General features: G+C 33.7%; 1 protein-coding gene across 1 annotated transcript; it reads left to right on the forward strand.

The window, feature by feature from the left end:
* The first annotated feature begins 1,521 nt into the window (after window positions 1–1,521).
* On the forward strand, window positions 1,522–9,500 carry LOC135153663 (uncharacterized). Its single transcript, XM_064097617.1, has one exon. It carries the CDS (start codon window positions 5,747–5,749, stop codon window positions 6,740–6,742), a length of 996 nt encoding a protein of 331 aa, XP_063953687.1. The 5' UTR covers window positions 1,522–5,746; the 3' UTR covers window positions 6,743–9,500.
* The last annotated feature ends 13,806 nt before the right edge of the window (window positions 9,501–23,306 follow it).

The following is a 23,306-nucleotide window of genomic DNA, read 5'->3' on the forward strand; positions in this document are numbered from 1 at the left end:
GATTTAATTCAGAGTTCAGCAGAATAATCCAATATAAAATTTAGAGGGATTTTATAATTTAATGGCATAAGTATATATAGCGCAATCATTCAACCCTTATGAAACGTGTTCATATCTACTTGACAATTGAAACAACTTCAAACTCGATAGAAGTTCTTGTGCAAGTATGACTGGTTTTTACTTTTTCCTTTTTTCATTCCCTTGTGGTACTGTCCTGTGCCATTCCATGACAAAATGACCAATGATTTGATTTGTGACATAAAGTGTGGCATTCAAGTTATATCTCTATTTATGTTTTGTGTGACCTCTTACACAAGGCTATTTGTCATTGAAATTCAATTCAATTCAATTTTGGTTTATTAGATATAAAACATATACAAACAATACAATGCTGTAGTCCGAAGACTAATTGTGCAATGTTTACGTTAAAATACGATTTACATTCGAGGATTACCGGTGTATGTACGGTACACTTACAATTATCTAAGTTGGAAAGAGAAAACAGTCGATTGATTGAGACATGTACACATGTATAGGTATTCCAGCAAGCAATGATTTGATTTGTGACATAAATTACGGCATTCATGCATGTGTGCTTAAAGAAGTTACAGCTCTATTTATACAATATTTTTTCTGACCTCTTATAAAAGGTTATTTGTTTTGGAAATATGTATAGATATTCCAGCAAGCATGAGATATAATTTTCTATTCTACATACTTAGAATGTTGCTTTTTTATTGGTGAAAAGTAAATCATGTGATTGTAGATAAAACAGCGTTCCGCTTTAAGCTGATCTCATGTCTTAACAGCTTTGATCTTGAGAATCACACTAAACATTATCATTAAAATTTGGTATTTGCATTGTGCTCTTCCTTTTGTAAAGTTGTGTTGCACTGTATTTCCTAATAGGATAGCACTCTTAAATAACTTATAAACAAGTACAAATTATCCACAAACATATGTATGCATGACAAGTAAGCAGGGTTGCTCCCATGAATAATTGATTTTCTTAGCTTTAGCTGAATTAGATTGTATGATTTCAGTTTAGGTGCGTTGACTTGAGCTTGAAACTTTGTCATATGTGTTTAGTTTCATTGAAACATTGATTTTGATTGGCTATGTTACCATGGTGCTAACTTTTATGGAAGAGCTAACTTTGATGCTAACTCTTATGGAAGAGCGCAGAGAATTATCAATTATCAAACACTTTTGCATCCTTAAAAAGTATATTTAAAAAAGCTTAACACTGAATGATAAGTTACACATATATATTTAATTGGATTCTTTTAAGGTGTGCTTATATCCCCTGTGATGTATATTCAGAACTAATCATGTATCATCATGTACCTGATATTATCTGTCCATACTTGGCAGATGGTTTTATTTTGCATTCTACCCTAGATGGAGAAATCCTTGCCGGATTAATTTGTTATTTTGTGCTGTTTTTATTAAGGTGGACCTTGAACACATCGATTAAGAAAGACCTTTTTTTTTTTTTTATTTTTTTTATATTTTGGCTACACTTAAAATATGATTGGGGATGACCAGTCCTAATAAAAGTATTAAGGATTGTTCAGACATTATCTGCAAAAAATATCAGCAAGGTTTTTCGTCTCGCCTGCATAGCAGAGCAAGACTATAGGCGGCGCTTTTCCGATGGCGGCGGCGACGGCGGCGTCGTCAACATTGAAATCTTAACCAAGGTTAAAGTTTTGAAATGTCATCATAACTTAGAAAGTATATGGACCTAGTTTATGAAACTTGGACATAAGGGTAATCAGGTATTACTGAACATCCTACCTGAGTTTCAGGTCATTTGACCAAGGTCAAAGGTCATTTAGGGTCAATGAACTTAGACCATGCTGGGGGAATCAATATCGAAATCTTAACCAAGGTTAAGTTTTTGAAATGTCGTCATAACTTCTAAAGTATATGGACCTAGTTCATGAAACTTGGACATAAGGATGATAGTGTATAACTGAAGATCCTACCTGAGTTTCAGGTCACATGACCAAGGTCAAAGGTCACTTAGGGTCAATGAATTTGACCATGTTGGGGGTATTTGAGGAATTGTCATCATAACTTTGACATTTTATGGATCTAGTTCATGAAACTTAGATGTAAGAGCAATTAAGTATCCCTGAACATCTTGTGCAAGTTTCATATCACATGATCTAGGTCAAAGGTCATTTAGGGTCAACGAACTTTGGTAATGTGGGGGGTATTGGTTGAATTATCATAACTTTAAATTTATAGATCTAGTTCATGAAACTTAGGACATTAGAGTAACCGTGGATCCCTGAATATATTGTGCTTGTTTGGTCACATGACCAAAATCAAAGGTCATTTATGGTCAATGAACTTTGGCCGTGTTGGGGGTATTTGTTGAATTTGCATCATAACTTAGAAAGTGTATGGATCTACACATGTAGTTCATGAAACATAGACATTGAAAATCCGAAAATCGATATTTTATTGTTCGAAATAGACATGAAATGAAATACTCCGAAAATTTGCTTTGCCCAATTGATCGTGGGCCCGGCAGCCGCTGTGCAGCGCCAGATCGACGAGGCTCTATCCCTTTAATCATTGAACGCCAAACAGAGTAGCAGCAACTCCCATCTTTTAACGTCTTTTGGTCTGACGCGGCCGGGGTTTGAACCCCCGACCTCCCGGTTGTGAGACGGACGCTCTACCAACTGAGTCAACGCACTGGCATAAGGGATATCAAGTATAAATGATTGTTTTGCACATGTCTTAGGTCACATGATCATGGTCAAAGGTCATCTTGGGTCAATGGACATAGTATTCTTTTGTGAATACCTGTTTTCAAAGTCAGCTCTGCTGCTATATCGAATTGCGTAATGCAGGCGAGACTGCCAGAGGCGTTCCACTTGTTTTATCTACAAAATCAATAGGGTATGAGGCATCGGACTAAAGTGTGTAATGTGTGTTTATTGCATATTTGCGAGGCAATATGTGGCACCATATTTTAACACTGAAAAATAACATTCCGAGTATTGTCTGTTTATATCTGAACAAGGTTTTGAGATGAAGGACCTACAATGTTATTTTATTTATCACATGTACGCAATAATAGAAATTTTAGCATTACCTCACATTTAATATCTTTGAAACAGTCTAAGCATCAGCAGCTAGCCCATCAAATGTGTTTTAGCAATGACTGATGGATGAAATGTGCAAAAATATGAACCTTAGCCGTAGTCTTGTCATGCCAAGCTCTGATGATATTCTTCAACTTCTATCTGTCTCATTTGTATCCCTTAGTTGCAATAAACCAGGCTTTGCACCAGATATTTATATAAGTGCAATCAAAGTGACTAGATATGTTCACACCTTTATTCATTACTGTTTTTGCATTTAACATTTCAAATGTTTTTTACTACCTTTTTATACAAAATGTCTAAATGATACGGCTAGTAATGTAATAATGATCATAATACTCTAACAAGGTTTCAATAATAAGAGTACAACAGAGATGTCACAAAGTTCAGAAGATATATATGTAGAAATAAAATGAAGCCCATTGTTTTTTTTTTCTTTTTATTAAGAATGTACAGAGTGACTGAATTCCAATATGTGAAATTTTTTAAAGTAATATTTATTCTCTTAGAATAATTATGCACAATTTGTACAAAATATATTGCTTTATTTTACACAAATATTCTCATTCAATATAGTTATATATTTATTGTGACTATATGATTTTCCTTACTAATATTTTTAATTTTCTTAGCTCTGGTCATTGTTTCACATGTTTTATTGACTGTAGAGAATATAAAAACAGATGATTATTCTTTACCTTTAGACAATGCTATACAAAGTGATATAGGTAATAATCAGAAATATTGCATACGCCAAATAACCTGAAACATAGTTTAAAATGTATGTACATATATTAATACTGCCACTGACACATTGCCAATTTGTGATACTTATTTGTTAACATTTGTTTGTAAATAAATATCTGAGACACTTTCAAGACTTGGCAATAAATATATTTTCAATCATTTGTATATATGAAGAAGAATTTTATTTGCAGACAAAGTGTATACATGAAAATGGATTTGGGGAGGAGGGATATGATCTCTAATTTTACTCCCTATTTTCAAGAGGGTTTTGAGAAAAAATTTTGGTGAAATCACAATTCCTAGATTCAATTACAAATTGTGTTGTTCAATAGACTTTTTTCCTCTATTCTTTTGTGATCAAATAATTTTTTGAAAATTACAGAATGTTAACACTGCGTGAACCTTTTAGATTTACCTTAACTATTAGTTATACCACAAAGATCCCATCACATCTGTTGTATTTTTTTTTCCAAGGAAAGAACAACTTTTTTAATTTCATTTTTGTCTCATCTGAATATTGGAAGGGAGTCACAGGCAGCATTGTCAGCATAAACAAGTTCCACAGGATCAATGACCTTTGACAGGTTGTGGTATCAACATAAAAAAAAATTAACTAAGATAAGATTTGGACTTTTCAAAATAATTATGATTGTTTAACTCCAAATTTCATAAAACTGAAGTATAATGATTGTCAAGTGTTGGCAAAAAGATAATTTTAATTTCAATGTCACAAGGCCAATGTTAAAGGTCATTTTCGGTCAGTAGACTTATCAACTTCAAAAACTTATCAAAGTCTAAGATTTTGAATTTTCAAGACAATTTTGAAATCTTAAGTCCTTATTCACTTAAACCTGGATAATGGCAAAACAATATAAAATTATATTGCTTACCATTCTAAAAGGGTTTATTAAATGAAACTTATATGAGATGGATATTGGATATCATAATTATCAAATGAACAATGTGTTTCTTACTCAAGGTCAAACTCTGTTCATAATAAGTTGTATTAAAATGTATCATCTTGCTTAAGATTGCTCGAAAATGATGGGTTGGAAAGTGTCTCGTTTTTCACAGCTGAGTTTCATATTATACTTCCAATTATTATTCCCATACATTTCAGCCAGTTTGCTAATATCACGCAAAATGATAAGATCATTGCCTTTGAAAACACATTAAATCGTCCAGTCATTCGTGGATTTTATGTCAGATAGACCTATTCAAAACATGAATCTAAATAACATGTATAAGTAGAGCAAAATGAGAATTAAATGAAATGAATTTGAAAAAGGAAAAATGCTATTGTCACAAAAATACATAATTTCACTATTAACCAAGACTATGTCTGTATTCAAACCTTTTCAAATTGCAATTAAATAGAGATACACTAAAAATACACTCTAAAAATAAAATGTTAAATAAAAAATTAAAAGGTTGTAGGAGTGACAACTTTTTCCAACCTTGCATAAAGCTGAATCCGACTATTTAAGTGTTGGTTGAACCATTCAAAGTGGTAAACGCAACATTTAGAAAAGCCTGTCTCTCTTCCAACCTTTGATTTGTGGATTTAACAATTCATTTTTTTTTAGAGTGTAGAGAAACCAGGAGCGGGGGGGGGGGCAGATAGAGAGGAAGAGAGAGAGAGAGGGGGGATATAAGTGTTTTTGAATGGCAGCTTATTTTATGACGCGTGACGTCGGAACTTCGAAAAGCAATTAACAATAGTTCCTGAAAATGCAACCTGGTACAAAGTCCGTCTCACATGGACTGCATGAATTCACATTGACATTTTATTCGTCATTGAAGAGGAAATATCAAACAACTTTATGAGTGCGCCAGTTGATATTATACATCTACTACAGACCATTCTTTGAACCATGTCTAATTACATTGGATTGAATGTTGGTGGAAAGATATACAGGACATCTCGCACAACATTGACCAGTATACCAAGGTCATTCTTTAGTTTAATGCTTGATGAATATATGCCGTCTGCGAAGGATGAATATGGCAACTACCTCATTGATCGAGATGGGAACATTTTTAGACATATTCTAAATTTTCTGAGATGCAAGAAACTCATCCTTCCAGAAGGATTCAATGAGTTTCGTCTATTGGCATGCGAAGCTGATTTCTTTCAGCTTGGCACATTAAAGGAAGAAGCTTTGAGTGTAATCGGCAGTTCTGAAATACTCGGTCTAAATGTTGGCGGGAAGGTCTACCAGACAACCAAGGAAACACTCATGAGAGAGCCTAATGGTTACCTTGCAACCATCATAAGTGAAAAGAATCTATACAAGTCCAGAGATAAAGATGGAAACTTTGGAATTGATCGAGATGGAAAACTATTTCGCTACGTCCTTAACTTTTTGCGTGAAGGAGCCTTGATTCTGCCTAAAACATGGAATGAATTCAATCTACTGGTCAACGAGGCATCATTCTTCCAGATTCCCGCCATCTGCGAACACTTAAACAGTTTGAGATATTTTGGTGAAAACAATCATCAGGCAATATGCTTCTTCCATTTTTACTCTTGGCATGGTAATTACGTAGCATATACGAGTCAGTACAAGCGTCGATTAGAAGGGCTGTTTTCCTTCCGGTTAAAATCTTGTAAATACATTGAATCTGTATTTGGTGTTGACGTATTGTCTTTCACATTGGATGACTCGCTTGCTGGTGAGTCTCTGGAGTGGTTCTATCCCAACAGTTCAGGACATAAATGTCGCAAATGCCTCACGTATCCAGAGAAAGAACAAGATATCATCAACATGCTTCAGATTGCTAGGTACAGCATCCACCGTTCTATTAATTTGAATGAAGAATCTACTAAATATGAAGTCACGAGTGCCCCTGAAGAAACATCCATGTAACTCCACACTATACTGATTATGAACGTGGCTTCAAAAATTAGTATTTTGTCCAATCTCGGCAGTCTCGTAGCGATAGCTGAATTTTCAGTCACTATCAGGATTAACATTAGTATATCTATAAAGATTTTTCTTGTGTTCCCGAGCGGCGAATCCAGCGTGCTTATGAGCTTGGCTACACCACATGACTCCCATTTTCAGAAGAAATATATTGGAGAAGAGAACGAAGAAGATAGCGAGTTCGATCAAAATGACTTTTGTCTTTGACCACCGTGACTATATAAGGAAAGGAATGAAAAAACGAAACAAAATCTTGTTAATCAGTTGAAACATATTGTAAAGAACTTAATGTGTATATACCATGGGATACTATGGGGATACGTATAACGTCGAAATTAAAAAAAAAAGGATGATTAGAATTTATTATTCAACTGCATTTGGTTTTGATCATTGATTGTAATTATCTAACCAGTGATATAATTTACTCCAGTGTATAATTTATTTAGGTAGGCCTATTTAGATAATTTAATTCACATCGTCCAACCATATATGCTTTATGATTAGATCGATTTCCACTTCTTCCACGAACATGAATAGTGCGTCCTGTAATTAACCACACTTTGAATTTAATGCATGTTGGGGGATTTTTGCGTTACAAGACAAATGTGTTCATTATTATGCTTGACAAGCTTTAACAAAAGGGAATGCTCTCCTTTATTGAATATGGTTATGCTTGGATGGTTATCAAGAATTCGATTGTGCCAAATACAATTGATGAAGGTTCGAGTCAACCTTTTCTATCATGTTTGTTTGAAGATTTTCATTTTGAAAAAAAATATACAAGAAATTCCTTTTTTACTTTTTCTGTTCTGAATAGGCAAATCGTATTTCAATAATACTTTTCCTATTATCATATGTTGTTTAACATAATATGTGATATATTGCTTTGACAAAGGTTACTATTGACTAGGGCTATGTGGAAGAGGAAAGAATGTGTTTTCTTGAAATATACCCTGTAATAATATTATGACTTGAATATTAATATGGATGAATGGGGGGGGGGGGTGTGGGTGTGTTGACGGGTGTTACATGATTTGTTAATCTGTTTGTAACATACACTCAACTTCAAAGCGGCGGGGGATTAGTCCCTACTATGTTTCCATGCAAGCACGGAAGAAACAACCAGGCATATTATCATTACACTCTCTTATAAAGTTCTTGGGTCAGGCGAAAGGTACCCCTTACTGCAGACGAGAACGCGCATGGTTGCCCCTAAGCTGGACCGGAAGAGGAGGGGCTTCGCAGCAAATGGAAACTAAAACCGGCTAGATTAATAAAAACAAATTTTTTTTTTTTTTAGTTGCGTAGCGAGAAGGCGGGGGGGGGGGGCAGGGGGAAATGCCCCGGACGGCACTTTCACGGGGCGTGAAACATAAAATGAAAACAACTAATGAAGACAAATAATTCGAAGAATAGATATGCATAAAAGCTAGTTTGAGGCTCCACTGTACATGTAAAAATTAAAATCTGGCCTCCATGCCCAGTTGCATGATCCCTCTCAGAACCTTGTAAATAAAAATAAAATAAGACGGCTAAATTTAAAAGCTGTATGTGCATCTGTCTCATAAATAAGCCTATAATGCCTCTCGTATATTATATATGGCCTAGCATATAAATTATGAAGCGTTTTATTCCAAAAGGAGCTTAATCCACTTTTAGCGTTTTTCTGTAAATCAAGTTTTTTTAATTCACCACTTTCCCTTATCCACTGCTGTTTTATTTTGACAGTTATCATCTTCGATTAATTAAATTATGTCTCTATTTTTTTTTAATTTAATATCAATATCAAAGATTTTTTTGAAACTTTATTTTTGATGGATTTAGCTTCTTTTGGAAAACCTTTGTTGAATGTCCATTTTTGCCAATTTAAACATCTTTAATATTGTAGTTTTGTGAATTGAACACGAAATACATAAATATTGCTAGCAGAGTAGGCTACATTTTACATCATATCTGATGTCTATCCATTGAAAAATGTAAAAAGGAAAAAAAAAACATATTTTTTCATCTTTTCTAAGGACAGTTACTTTTCGATGTTTTACTCCCAAATGAGCTTAATCAAAAAAATATTTAAAAAATAGTAAACTTCTGTAATTGTCATCAAAATTTGTACAGATTGTGTGAACTTGTATCCACAACATGCAGGTGACAACATGTACCTAAAAAATTGAATGCATAACCTAATGTTAGGTAGTAAAATTAACAAATTTTGAATTACCCGGTTGTGGATTTAACTCCTTTTGGAATAAAACTGTGTTGGATTTATCTCCTTTTGGAATAAAACTAAAATTTGCAATCAATATTTACCAACCTTCCCATTTTTTTTTAAATGCGATAAGATACATTTCATTCCCAGGTCTAAAATACGTACATCAACATCTACATTTTGATTATAAGTGGATTTAGCCCCCTTTTGGAATCAAGCTCTTCATAATTTATGTTGTAGGTCTGTAAGTATTTGCCCCTCGTAGTCTTTCTTGAGGGGCGTCCTTTTTCAAGCCTTTGTGCTTATGACTGTCCCCTCCCATGCAATGATTGTTTATTGTTATTTTACCGTGATATATTTTCAATATATTTTCTGTTGTATGATTTATCTTTTGCATGGAAATAAAGAATCAATCAATCAATCAATCAAACAAGCCGAAGGTCAATCATTTGAGAAAAAAAAATTAACATCTCATGAGGACGGTATTTAGATCAGGGGCGTAAAAACGAAAAAAAAGAAAATGGAAAAAAATCGTAACTTTCAGTGTGCGACCACGTCCCCTAACAATCTGCAGCTATGTAACTATATAATACAGTATTGTAGGTTTCAAAATAATTTATGCCACATTTTCTCGATCTCCAAACCCATGATCGTGGCCCTTGTTTATTATTTAATTGTTAGTAGCATTTTTTTACTATAAAAAGCAAGTTACAACTGAGTTAGTAATTAAGTTACATTTTATATTTTCAAGTTGGCATCGATCTTAAATGGGACGCACGTCGTTTATTAAAGTGGAGGAACTTGTGAGTGGAGGAATTGCTGTTAGGGCTGTTAGCCCGAATTTGAAGAGGCATTTAACAAATTATAAACCAAGTTTATATAAAAATATACTGTTTGAACCTTCCGATCTTGTCAAACTGCAGAATTTCATAATCTCTCGAGATAAATTGGTATTTTATTAGTGAAAACATTCCTATAATAAAAGTATATGCCTATAATTTTATTTACATTGCGATATTTGATAAAACGAAACCGATTTTTTCGAAGATTTATCATAACTTAATTAGAAATCAACAGAAAATGTAAATCTAAGAATCTATTTCTTCATCATGATCCCGTAACCATAGTAACATAAATCTTAGGCTGATCTTAAATCGCATTGATTGTGTAGGATCAGTAAAATCAGCCATTTGGTCAACCTATATAGGGCATGATCAATCGATATAAGCTTTATGTTACGGGTCCCGGGTATATCTTTACTAGATTCCGTTATGAGTAAGAAAAGAAAATCCGAAGAAAGGATCCCATTATCAAATCATTAGGTAGACGGTTTCTGAACTGCAAAAAGACTCGCATGTCTTAAGAGTTCAATACATGACTTTTAATCTGATACTTCAATCAAAAAAGAAAATGAGAAAGAAAATAAAAGAACTTTAGAACAATGCTTGTATTTAAATAATGTAATGAAATGAACTTTTATAAATTATAGGCTAGCTGCCGCACTTACTAACACTCCGTTTGGAAATCGGTAAAAAATATTTGTTTAATAAAGTTATGAAAATGAACGAATTTTAAAGACTTTGTTAATATTGATTATGTTTTCTGTGACATGTGGTTTTCTTTTTGAAATTCAGATACCATAAGGGCACTAGTATTCAACCCGGCATAATTCAAAGATTTTGACATATTCCCCAAAATATTTAGAAATAGGGAATTTATCTTAATTTCATACCTTTGTTATTTCCAGGGTAATCTGTTGTCGGTATTTTCTTTATCAATCTGTCGACTGTATGCGCGGAGGATCGAATTATGCGGCGATGGCCTTTTGCACTGAATGGTACTAGTATTCAACCTAGTGAGGATTGATGGCAAATTTCAAAAGGGTTTAGATTGCTAAATTAGATCTAGATCTATGGAAGTCTCTGGCTTTGATTAATTCCCTGTTTGGTCTCATCTCAAATGGTCTAGTCCATAGTCGGATGGGACAAGGGCAGATTGAGAGACAGGGCCATCTTTCATCACTAGGTTGAATACTAGTACCGACGGATTGAATACTAGTAAAAAAAACCGTCGCCGTAAAATTCGATCGCCCGCGCACGCAGTTGACGGGTTGAAGAAAAAAATAACGGGAAAAGAATAACCAGCATTTGCTCTTGGAAATAAGACAGGTTTGAAATTCAGGTAAATTCCATATTTCTGTATATTTGAAGAAACTCTCCAAACGGGTTGAATACTAGTACCCTTACGGTACCGTCCATCAGTAACTTTTTATAAAAAATTGTTTTATCTGCATTAATGTGTGAATCAATAATCATTTAAAGGAGAATGAAACCCTTGAAACCAGCTGAATCCATATCAAAGAGAAAAATCAAAGAAACATATTGTTGAAAGTTTGAGGAAGATTGAATGAATAATAAGAAAGTTATGAGCATTCGAATATTGAGATCACTAGTGCTATGTAGATCCTCCCAACGGCAATGCGACCAAGATCTGTGATATCACACACGTACAACTCCCTCATTACTTCAGTACTTATTTCACTTATATTCTCACTTTTATAGAGTCTATCACAAGGTGAGGTGTTCTCTTTATGAGATGACAAGTACAGAGGTTTCACAACATTATATCATTGATGAATCGTTTGTCATATGATTAGAATGAGCAAAAAGAGATGTTTTGGGGTATATTTTCAGTGTCCAAATGGGAGAGTTGTACGTGTGTGACATCACAGATCTTGGTCGCATTGCCAATGGGAGGATCTCCATAGCATTAGTGATCTCGACATTCAAATGCTCATAACTCTTTTATTGCTAGTCCTATTTTACTTAAAGTTTTGTTGATCTTATTCTTTGATTTTTCTGCTTTCACAAAAGCTAACTTGCTCCAAGAGTTTCATTCTCCTTTAATTTACCAGGTGAAAGACGAGACATAGCTTTACAATGATAAGTCAGTTTGTGATTCAATAATTCAGCGATAATTCTCGGTTTCGTTTCTTTTGGGACGGGAGACAGAGAAGGGGGGGGGTGCGTTGAGAAAGAGTTCGACTTACCACAGGAGGGAGTTTACTGGGTAGTAAATGACTTGGCGGCACTTCGTCTTGCACTTCGTCTTTAATGTTTTCTTCTTCTGTCTCTCTCTTTCTGAAATCATGTATACCCCGTTCAATGGAGTTAGTTTGTTTCTCTCTTGAAATATTTTTAATCTCAATCCATACGATGTCATTCGTCATCTTTAGCATCCCTCGATGAATCGGATTACTGGATATATTGAGAGCGCTTATGTTAGATACTTGGTCAAACATCCATTCACTTGCCAACACTGGACGACTTTCTGTTTAAAGGCAATACATATTTTTTTTCAAGAACATCTTTGCTTGAATACAGTCATAGGCCCTCAATGGGTGGTGTGTCATAAAGCTGTTCGATTCACACGGCCACTTGATCTTAAGACGACCATGACAACAGAAAGTTTGCCCGCATAACACACAAAAAAACCCACCAAACCAAGGGGCAAAAAAAACGCTACCAAAATATCAAACCTCTAGATCTAGATTTAATAGTAATATAGAGCCTCTAAAATTTAAATGGGGGGGGGGGGTGTATGCTAACAAACATTAATTGAGCATATAAGACAAAACTTGAATTTGTTTTAAATTTTACGAAACAAAATTTGTAGACCTAGCTTTATAGATCTAGACGCTGAATATTGCTCATTTTATTCTTAAAAATAAGTTTTCGAAAAATCTCATTAAAAAATGAGCAAAACATTTTCTAGCAAATATCACAGCTAACGTTATAGGATGGGGGTTGGGTGTCCGGACACTTTATATTTTTGAAGCCTTCTTTTTTGTCTTTGGATTAAACTAAAAATATGAATTCAATAGGCCTACTTGTAATCATCTTCTATTTTGTTCTTTATAATATATCCTAACATTTTGTACTAAAAATTTATGAAACTTCGCTTGTAAATTTTTCCAAATGACTTTTTAAAAATTGATCGTCCGGACACAACCTGTCCGGACACACAACACCTGGGTATACGTTAGTCATTTTCAGATTGAAAAAAAAAAGGTGCTCAATGTCTTTGCACCCATTCATACACGAGGAGAGGTCTATGGGATTTGACAAGAAAACTGCATTTTGAGGCTGCATGTTACATGAAATTCAATATTATTTCACCATATTTTACTCGGATTTTTAAATGATCACCTTAGCAGTGTTAATTCTGTGGTCGTTGCATGTCTTCTTTTATTAGAATCGCGCAGTAGGCCTACCGATAATTATGCGCAAAACAAGCTGCACAGACTTGGCGCACCACGCCACAATACAAACCGGAACGAACAAACTTACCACAAAGTTTGCAGGCGTAAACAAAGCAAACGTAAATGAGTAAATACAGGTCAGAAAGGTGCCACTCGAAATATAGTTTGATATTCAAATTCATGTTTTTTTTTCCAAGATCACTCCACCCTGATCATGTTCACTCGATCTTGAACCACATTCCTTGATTATGCCCGGCGCCGCGCGCCGACAAGTTGTAAGGCGTAAATCAAGATGCGCATATAGACATTGCGTTATACAGTTATAAGGCGCACCAACGCCAATTTCTGGCTGGTAGAGAATCTTCCTATTTAGCTAGCTAGGGCTTGGGTACGGTTTTGAAAAAAAAAATAATCATCATATTTCACCAGTTTCCTTTATTGGCATATCATAACTACCTAACTCATAAGAAATAATTCGTGCGGATCTTAGATTACAGAGGAGGAAGGACAAAGAAGAAGATCATTATTTCACCATTTCGTATAATATGGGACACCAATTAATTCCACAGGCACTCGGAAGCTCAAAATTGATTAATCGTTGACGTAGCATAATATCTATATTTAAATTGTAATGAAGCAAAAAAAAAAAGATGACGAAAACACTATACATTCCTTTTTAAATATAAAATCTTTCGGTCTTCACCCTGCCATTAGTCAACCAACTCGTATTTACTTTGAATGGAGTATCTCAATAAACAAAACATTTGCAATACACATGAAATGTGGTATTTTATTATAATAACTTCTTTTAGCGTTTTCCAATCATGTGTCGTAATGGCGAAACAATGGTCTCATCAGGCTGACATTTATTATGTTTTACATGATTATAATAAAAAACAGAAAAAATATATTGTTTAAAAGTTTAAACGAGTTGTTTAAAATAGTTGCTTAAAAGTCTGAAAATAATTGGTGGGGTGACTATGAGGCGCCGAATGTACCAATATTATATAGAACAATTATTTGTTATATAATCATTATTTATTAAATAATAACTATTATTTATATATAATTTACATTTTATTTGTAAATAACTACTATTATATAAAATATCATTTCTAATTATTTATATATAATTCCAAGTAATACTTCATTATTTGTAAATAATAATAGTTCAACATTCCATTATTTATAAATAATGATTATTTGTTTTTCATTATTTTTTTAAATAATGATTATTTGTTTTTCATTATTTATAAATAATGATTATTTGTTTTTCATTATTTATAAATAATGATTATTTGTTTTTCATTATTTATATATAATGATTATTTGTTTTTCATTATTTACAAATAATGATTATTTGTTTTTCATTATTTATAAATAATGATTATTTGTTTTTCATTATTTATAAATAATGATTATTTGTTTTTCATTATTTATAAATAATGATTATTTGTTTTTCATTATTTATAAATAATGATTACTTGTTTTTCATTATTTACAAATAATGATTATTTGTTTTTCATTATTTATAAATAATGATTATTTGTTTTTCATTATTTATAAATAATTTGTTGAGTTTTCCATTATTTATAAATAATGATTATTTGTTAAATAATGAAAACGTCTACTTCATTATTTATAAATAATTTTTTCGAGTGCACCATTATTCTCATTATTTATAAATAATCATTATTTAATGTTCGAGTTTTCCATTATTTATAAATAAAGATTATTTGTTAAATAATGAAATATCTACTTCATTATTTATAAATAATAATTTTGTTTCAATATCCCATTATTTATAAATAATCATTATTTATAAACAATTTTTACAGTTTGCCATTATATACAAATAATCATTATTTATATACAAATAACCATTATTTATTAAATAATGCCATTATTTATTAAATAATGCCATTATTTATTAAATAATGCCATTATTTATTAAATAATGGAAAACTCGCTATAACATGCAAATGTGGGACCGCCCATGATATGAATATTCATGATGCGATTTCCTTTTTCGTGATTTTTCTTCACAAATTTTTGTCCATTTCCTCTTCATAATGACATTTCTTGAAGCAATTTTCTAGGGATATGGTCTGATTGTAATATTCTTCATTTTCTATATAACTTCGTCTTCGTAGAAATATCAAAAAGTGTAATTTTATACGATTTTTCCTACAGTTCACAATCCCCATAGGCGCGCGTGTACGGTAGGGACAACCGGTGAATCGACGGAGTGCTCTTCATCGAAATACTACGTTGGTTGGTCCCCGGAAGTGGCGGGCGGAATTTAGCCCGAATCCTCGATGGAAGTCGATCAAGTGCATATGAGCTGAGAGAGTGAAATATCAGTGTACTTGTACAGGCCCTTCTACTTTTTATAAATATTTCTTGTTGCTTTTTTTGTTAAGTTAATTTTTCCTGGTGTAGAGATAAGTTTCAGTTCTAATAATGCACTTCAAATACATTTTGGAGTGTCTGTTTGAGGCGTTTGGGGCGATTTCACCCTGGCCCCAAAATGCTCGCAACGACAATACGGGGGCATGATGACCCCTAAATTTTAAAAAACTTATTTTTCTATTGAAAATTATCACAAAATTCACCAAAAGTGTGCACGAAAGCCTTCGTATTTCACTTTTAAAACTCCGAAAAGTGCCCAAATGACAAGCTTGGTCGCTTCGCTGTGTCGCTTTCAACTTGAGAACGTTTTACGCGTCTGCTCCCCCCCCCCCCCCCCCTCCTCCGAAAGAAATTCTGTATACGGCCATGCTCTAAAGAGCCTGGCACATTGATTTATGTATACTTTCATTTTCATTATTTTTATCTCATTATTAACATGGCCTTACGCAGAATTTTTTTCCAGGGGGGCCGGGGCCGGAGCATGACGCGCGTAAACTTTCTCAAAAAAATCTTGAAAGCGAGACAGCCACGGGACCAAGCCCAAATGACAAGCTTTGTCGCTTCGCTGTCTCGCTTTCAACTTGAGAACGTTTACACGCGTCTGCCCCCACCCCCCGAAAGAAATTCTGTGAACGGCCATGCTCAAAAGAGCATATGGCACATTGATTTATATGTACTTTTCATTTTCATTATTTTTATCACATTATCATCATGGCCTTACACAGAATTTTTACCGGGGGGGGGGGGGCCGGGCAGCTAGGACGCGCGTAAAGTTTCTCAAAAAAATCTTGAAAGCGAGACAGCGACGCGACCAAGCTCAAATGACAAGCTTGGTCGCTTCGCTTTCTCAAGATTTTTATGAGAAAGTTTACGCGCGTCCTGCTCCCCCCACCCCCCCCCCCCGGAAAAAATTATGCGTAAGGCCATGATGATAATGAGATAAAAATAATGAAAATGAAGTATACATAAATCAATGTGCCAGGCTCTTTAGAGCATGGCCGTATACAGAATTTCTTTCGGAGGAGGGGGGGGGGGGAAGCAGACGCGTAAACGTTCTCAAGTTGAAAGCGACACAGCGAAGCGACCAAGCTTGTCATTTGGGCACTTTTTGGAGTTTTAAAAGTGAAATACGAAGGCTTTCGTGCACACTTTTGGTGAATTTTGTGATAATTTTCAATAGAAAAATAAGTTTTTAAAAATTTAGGGGTCATCATGCCCCCGCGCGTATTGTCGTTGCGAGCATTTTGGGGCCAGGGTGAAATCGCCCCAAACGCCTCAAACAGACACTCCAAAATGTATTTGAAGTGCATTATTAGAACTGAAACTTATCTCTACACCAGGAAAAATTAACTTAACAAAAAAAGCAACAAGAAATATTTATAAAAAGTAGAAGGGCCTGTACAAGTACACTGATATTTCACTCTCTCAGCTCATATGCACTTGATCGACTTCCATCGAGGATTCGGGCTAAATTCCGCCCGCCACTTCCGGGGACCAACCAACGTAGTATTTCGATGAAGAGCACTCCGTCGATTCACCGGTTGTCCCTACCGTACACGCGCGCCTATGGGGATTGTGAACTGTAGGAAAAATCGTATAAAATTACACTTTTTGATATTTCTACGAAGACGAAGTTATATAGAAAATGAAGAATATTAAAATCAGACCATATCCCTAGAAAATTGCTTCAAGAAATGTCATTATGAAGAGGAAATGTACAAAAATTTGTGAAGAAAAATCACGAAAAAGGAAATCGCATCATGAATATTCATATCATGGGCGGTCCCACATTTGCATGTTATAGCGAGTTTTCCATTATTTAATAAATAATGGCATTATCTAATAAATAATGGCATTATTTAATAAATAATGGTTATTTGTATATAAATAATGATTATTTGTATATAATGGCAAACTGTAAAAATTGTTTATAAATAATGATTATTTATAAATAATGGGATATTGAAACAAAATTATTATTTATAAATAATGAAGTAGATATTTCATTATTTAACAAATAATCTTTATTTATAAATAATGGAAAACTCGAACATTAAATAATGATTATTTATAAATAATGAGAATAATGGTGCACTCGAAAAAATTATTTATAAATAATGAAGTAGACGTTTTCATTATTTAACAAATAATCATTATTTATAAATAATGGAAAACTCAACAAATTATTTATAAATAATGAAAAACAAATAATCATTATTTATAAATAATGAAAAACAAATAATCATTATTTGTAAATAATGAAAAACAAGTAATCATTATTTATAAATAATGAAAAACAAATAATCATTATTTATAAATAATGAAAAACAAATAATCATTATTTATAAATAATGAAAAACAAATAATCATTATTTATAAATAATGAAAAACAAATAATCATTATTTGTAAATAATGAAAAACAAATAATCATTATATATAAATAATGAAAAACAAATAATCATTATTTATAAATAATGAAAAACAAATAATCATTATTTATAAATAATGAAAAACAAATAATCATTATTTATAAATAATGAAAAACAAATAATCATTATTTATAAATAATGGAATGTTGAACTATTATTATTTACAAATAATGAAGTATTACTTGGAATTATATATAAATAATTAGAAATGATATTTTATATAATAGTAGTTATTTACAAATAAAATGTAAATTATATATAAATAATAGTTATTATTTAATAAATAATGATTATATAACAAATAATTGTTCTATATAATATTGGTACATTCGGCGCCTCATAGGTGACGGCCTTAACCAAAGCGGTTAAACATATAAACAGCATTTTCAAATTGTAACCATACTATGTTAAAGGGCCTTCAGCCAATATAAATTATGACTACAAGAAGCAAAGTTTATGCCAAGGGATTTTTTTTAGCAAGGGGATGAGGAACATACTGAGAAACTGAACCTACCAACCAATCACACGTCAGGCACTTCTTCAAAGTTGATTTACCGTGGGACCTTTTCCAGACTTTGCAAACAAGAGGAGTCTTTCATAAAACAAAATTAATAATCCGTGATTTCCACAAACAATTTGCTCTGACCCAATCAGATGCTAAGATTTTGGTAGTTTATAAGTCAGTAAAATAATTGCCTATTTTGTTTCATGAGACGTTCCTAAGAAATTTAAAATATACTCTTTTGACTCCACATCTTTTAAACAATTTGCCCCAAAACCAGAAAATATCAGGGTACAGCCGTATTGCCCAACTGGACTTTTAAGCCTTTTGGCAAGGTTGAACCAAGGATTTCAATTCCTCTTTTTCCATTCATTCCCTCTCATTCGAATATGCCTTTGCATAATTATTAAAGGTCAAGTCCACCCCAGAAAAGTGTTGATTTGAATAAATAGAGAAAAATCAAACTAGCACAACATTGAAAATTTTATCAAAATCGGATGTAAAATAAGAAAGTTATGACATTTTAAAGTTCCGATTATTTTTCACAAAACAGTTATAAATTATGCACAACTTAGTGACAAGTATGCAAATGAGGTAGTCGATGATGTCCCTCACTCACTATTTCTTTTGTTTTTTATTGTTTGAATTATACAATATTTCATTTTTTACAAATTTGACAATAAGGACCAACTTGACTGAACCATATAGTATTAAACAATGCTAATTCCACATGTTCAGGGAGGAATTAATCGTTGTTTCACTTGGCAATGAGAAAATTTCATATAATACAATACAAAAGAAATAGTGAGTGGATGACGTCATCAGTCTCCTCATTTGCATACAGACCAGGGGAGCGTTTCATCAATATTTTCATCCGACAAGTTGTCAGATCTGACATCTTTCCATGATTTTGATTGGCTAAGAGGCACTGTTCCTATGGTAACTGTCGGATAAAATGGGACTTGACGGATAAAACGTCCGACAAGTCCTTTCATGAAACGCCCCCCAGGGGAGCGTTTCATCAACATTTTCGTCTGACAAGGGCTGCGTTTATGCGACCTCAAGCCAGAATCATGATTTGAATCATGATTTGAATCATGATTCAAAACACAAACCTGAATCACGATATCACAGAATCAGCGTTTAGACGACCTTCGTTCCAATGCTGTTTCTCCTCAGATTCGGGCCAATCCAGTGCGCATCACTAGTGCGCAGTTTGACAGAGGAAGTTTTTCGCACGTGTTTCGGCTCTCGAAAAATCTTTTGCTTCCAGAATTCAGTCTATACCTCATTTTGTTTACTTCTATCATATAGGGTCAATATGCTTCTATTCATCTTGTTAGTTTATCCAAAATGGTGTTCGGAAGTGAATTTCAGCGTAGATCCAATTTACTATTGATACTGTATAGTGTATACTCAACAACTGATATCATTGTCTGTCCAGTTAATTCATTTACTAGAACTTGAAGTTGAAGACATGACCAAAAAATGAAAAGTAGTGGACGATGCGATGACCAACACAGAACTTGAACATGACAAGAAATGCATGCGTAGTACATAATCATGTACATACAATGAGCATATAGAGAGCCTTGAGCTTGGCAAGAGTCAAACCGAAAGTAGCCCGACACAGTGAGGTCATATAATCATGATTCAAATCACGATATCGTTTATTCGAACATTTTCGTACGTGATTCTGCAGAAACGTCTTTCCAAACGCCCCTTTTTTCGTGTTTCATGTTTGTGATTCTAATCATGATTATATTCAATTTCGACTAAACGCAATCGTGATTCTGCAGAATCGTGATTTGAATCATGATTCAGATCATGATTCTAGGGTAAAAAAGTGGCGGATAAACGCACCCAAGTTGTCAGGTCTGACAACTTTCCTTGATTCTGATTGGCTAAGAGGCACTGTTACTATGGTAACTGTCAGATAAAACAGTGCTTGTCGGATAAAATGTCTGACAAGTCCTTTCATGAAACACTCCCCTGGATGTGCATAATAACTGTTTTGTGAAATTGAGCGAAACTTTAAAATGTCATAACTTTCTTATTTTACACCCGATTTTGATAAAATTTTCAGTGTTATGTTTGTTGGATTTTTCTCTTTTTATTCAAATCAATATTTTGTTGGAGTGGACTTGTCCTTTAATCTTCTCTACCATATTCGTAAACAATGCAAATGCAAAAAAATCACAACACATACTGTGAAACTATAACTCTATTTAGCTTTTATTACTGTTATCATCATCGTCGTCACTTTCATCTTCTCCTTCTTCCCCCTCCTCATCTTCTTCATCGTCTGGGATTCCCAAATATTTCTTTCCATACCTTTTGCTGAAATCAACAGTTTTCTCTGCTTTAGTAAACCATTTACAACAGGACTTGAAGATGCAGATGATCATTAAGATATTGATGACGGCTACAATGAGGATCCCAATCTCAAGGAAGTTGAACTTGAATTTGGTCCACCTTCGCCATGTTCCCTGTAAGGAAGAAACACTGGTTGTTTTCATTCTTCTTGTCAAAATTCTTACCAAGCTCTCTTTCTTTGAATGATTCTAAAGTTAAATTTAATGAAGCTTTTGCCACTCCAACTATCATAGCATCATAGTATACAATGTATGCCTTTACTGCAAACATAAAATGCATAAAAAACGTGCGATATACTTTCTGTCTAATCCCTAGTTATATTCTACCTTCCCCTTCTTAAGTAGGTTTTATGACATTAAATAAATGATGTCGCAAAGAACATTGCAAAGTTACATTATTATCATGTAAAAATTTCTAACATTTAAAAAAAAAATAGAATTTCTCTCACATAAGATCTGTAACTTTTCGGTGGTATAACGTGGACTGGGGGCACAATTTCCTTGTCTTCAGATTTCTGATCAGTGTCTCGTTTAGAACGTAGGATGACAATATCAAGCAAACTCTGTTTTGATGATTCTACTTGCATCACATTGTGCTCCCATCCGATCGACTTGCTCCTGGCCAACGAAAAATTACCTTAAAAAAAGGATGAACAAAGTAGTCTGACACTACAAGTTTTTTTCCGGACATTTGATAAGAGAGTTTTTACAGACGTATATCAATAAGATTATGATTGTTTGCCTCTTGAACGAACATTAATGTCGTACTCCGACAGCATACTCGCTTTTCTTTATAACGAAAATGCTCCACCCTCTGATTCATGTCTAATTTCATGCGAAATAGGTCATTTCGCAATCACTACGCTAATGCTTTCTATAACGCGGAAAATCTTTTGTCAAAAGTCATTTAATGACAAAACAGCCTTTGTCGAAAATCGTTGAATAAAAACAGCCGCGTCTTCCCGGATTTTGTTAAAACGAAATATTTGTAATGATCCACCACCTTTCGAAAAAACCTTTCAGCTATCCATTATAATATGAGTTGACTTGCATTTCCAAAGGAATCGGTATGTTGTAGAGAGCGTCTGAGTAGTGAAATCTTGTGAAAATACTTTAATAACCCTTGTGGAACGGTGTTCGGTGTTGCAAGAAAATATTTGCGATCAATTGCAAATATTCTATTGCAATTTTACAACTGATATAGATCAACGTTAGCTGTAGCAAATCAGATTAAACTTTTTGTTTCAAGGAGCAGATTAGCCATCAATTACTATTTGCAATTAACTACAAGACGTATGATTGATTTAGGGACCAAAAATAGACTTGCAATTGATCGCAAGTTTCTTGCAACACCCCAATACCCGGTAGTAATTTTCTTAATTGATGTTGGTTTGCCAAGATGGATAGCCATGAGAAAAATGATATAGATCTAGGCCTATCCATCCATCGATATCAGCATAAGGCATAAGTAACATCACCACCATCATCGTTACCATCAAAATTATCATCATCATGCATCAGCAGCATAACCAACACCAACACCCTCATCATTATCGTCACCATCATCATCACCACTATCTTCATCATCAAGCTTATCATTGTCATCATCATCATCATTACCTTCATCAAACGCAAGTTCAGGGGACTCTACAGAGTGAACACAGGGGCAAATTTACAATTTTACTGGCTAATAAAACTAGATTTTTACCCGTTATCAAAAGGAGAGCAAGGCGAAAAACAGTTGCAGCACCCGGCAACAAAACAAGCAAAAGGCACGACCCTGATGTTTCCGCAGACATGGTAAGAAACCTTGGGATTCATGTCCAAGGACGGATAGAGAATGTGTATGAGCATTGCGCATAATAGCGCATTAACAATTCCGCGCGATCACATTCTGACGCTTACTAGCGCTCAAAACTAGGCAAGTAATTCAGAAGCACACTGTCTTATGGGGTGTTGCAAGAAACTTGCGATCAATATTATTGCAAGTCTATTTTTTGGTCCCTAAATCAATCATATATCTTGCAGTTAATTGCAAACTTGAAACAAGAAGGTTAATCTGATTTGCTACAGCTAAAATAGATCTATCCATTGTAAAATTGCAACAGAATATTTGCAATTAATTGCAAATATTTTCTTGCAACAATTATAGCTGTAGCAAATCTGGGCCCCATCTTACAAAGAGTTACGATTGATCCAATCAATCGTACTTCTATGGAAATCCATCTGTGTCATAATTTTTTCTACAGGAAATTTGCAAAATGTGCATTGAAAACAAAGGAAAACACACCAAAAATAGTCAAGAAATCAATAAATTTATG

Source organism: Lytechinus pictus, chromosome 3 (genome assembly GCF_037042905.1).
Source record: "Lytechinus pictus isolate F3 Inbred chromosome 3, Lp3.0, whole genome shotgun sequence".
In the NCBI taxonomy this organism is placed as follows: domain Eukaryota; kingdom Metazoa; phylum Echinodermata; class Echinoidea; order Temnopleuroida; family Toxopneustidae; genus Lytechinus; species Lytechinus pictus.

Excerpts from the sequence above, each read along its gene's own strand:
- LOC135153663 (XM_064097617.1), top strand. The coding sequence starts at position 5,747 with ATGTCTAATTACATTGGATTGAATGTTGGTGGAAAGATATACAGGACA.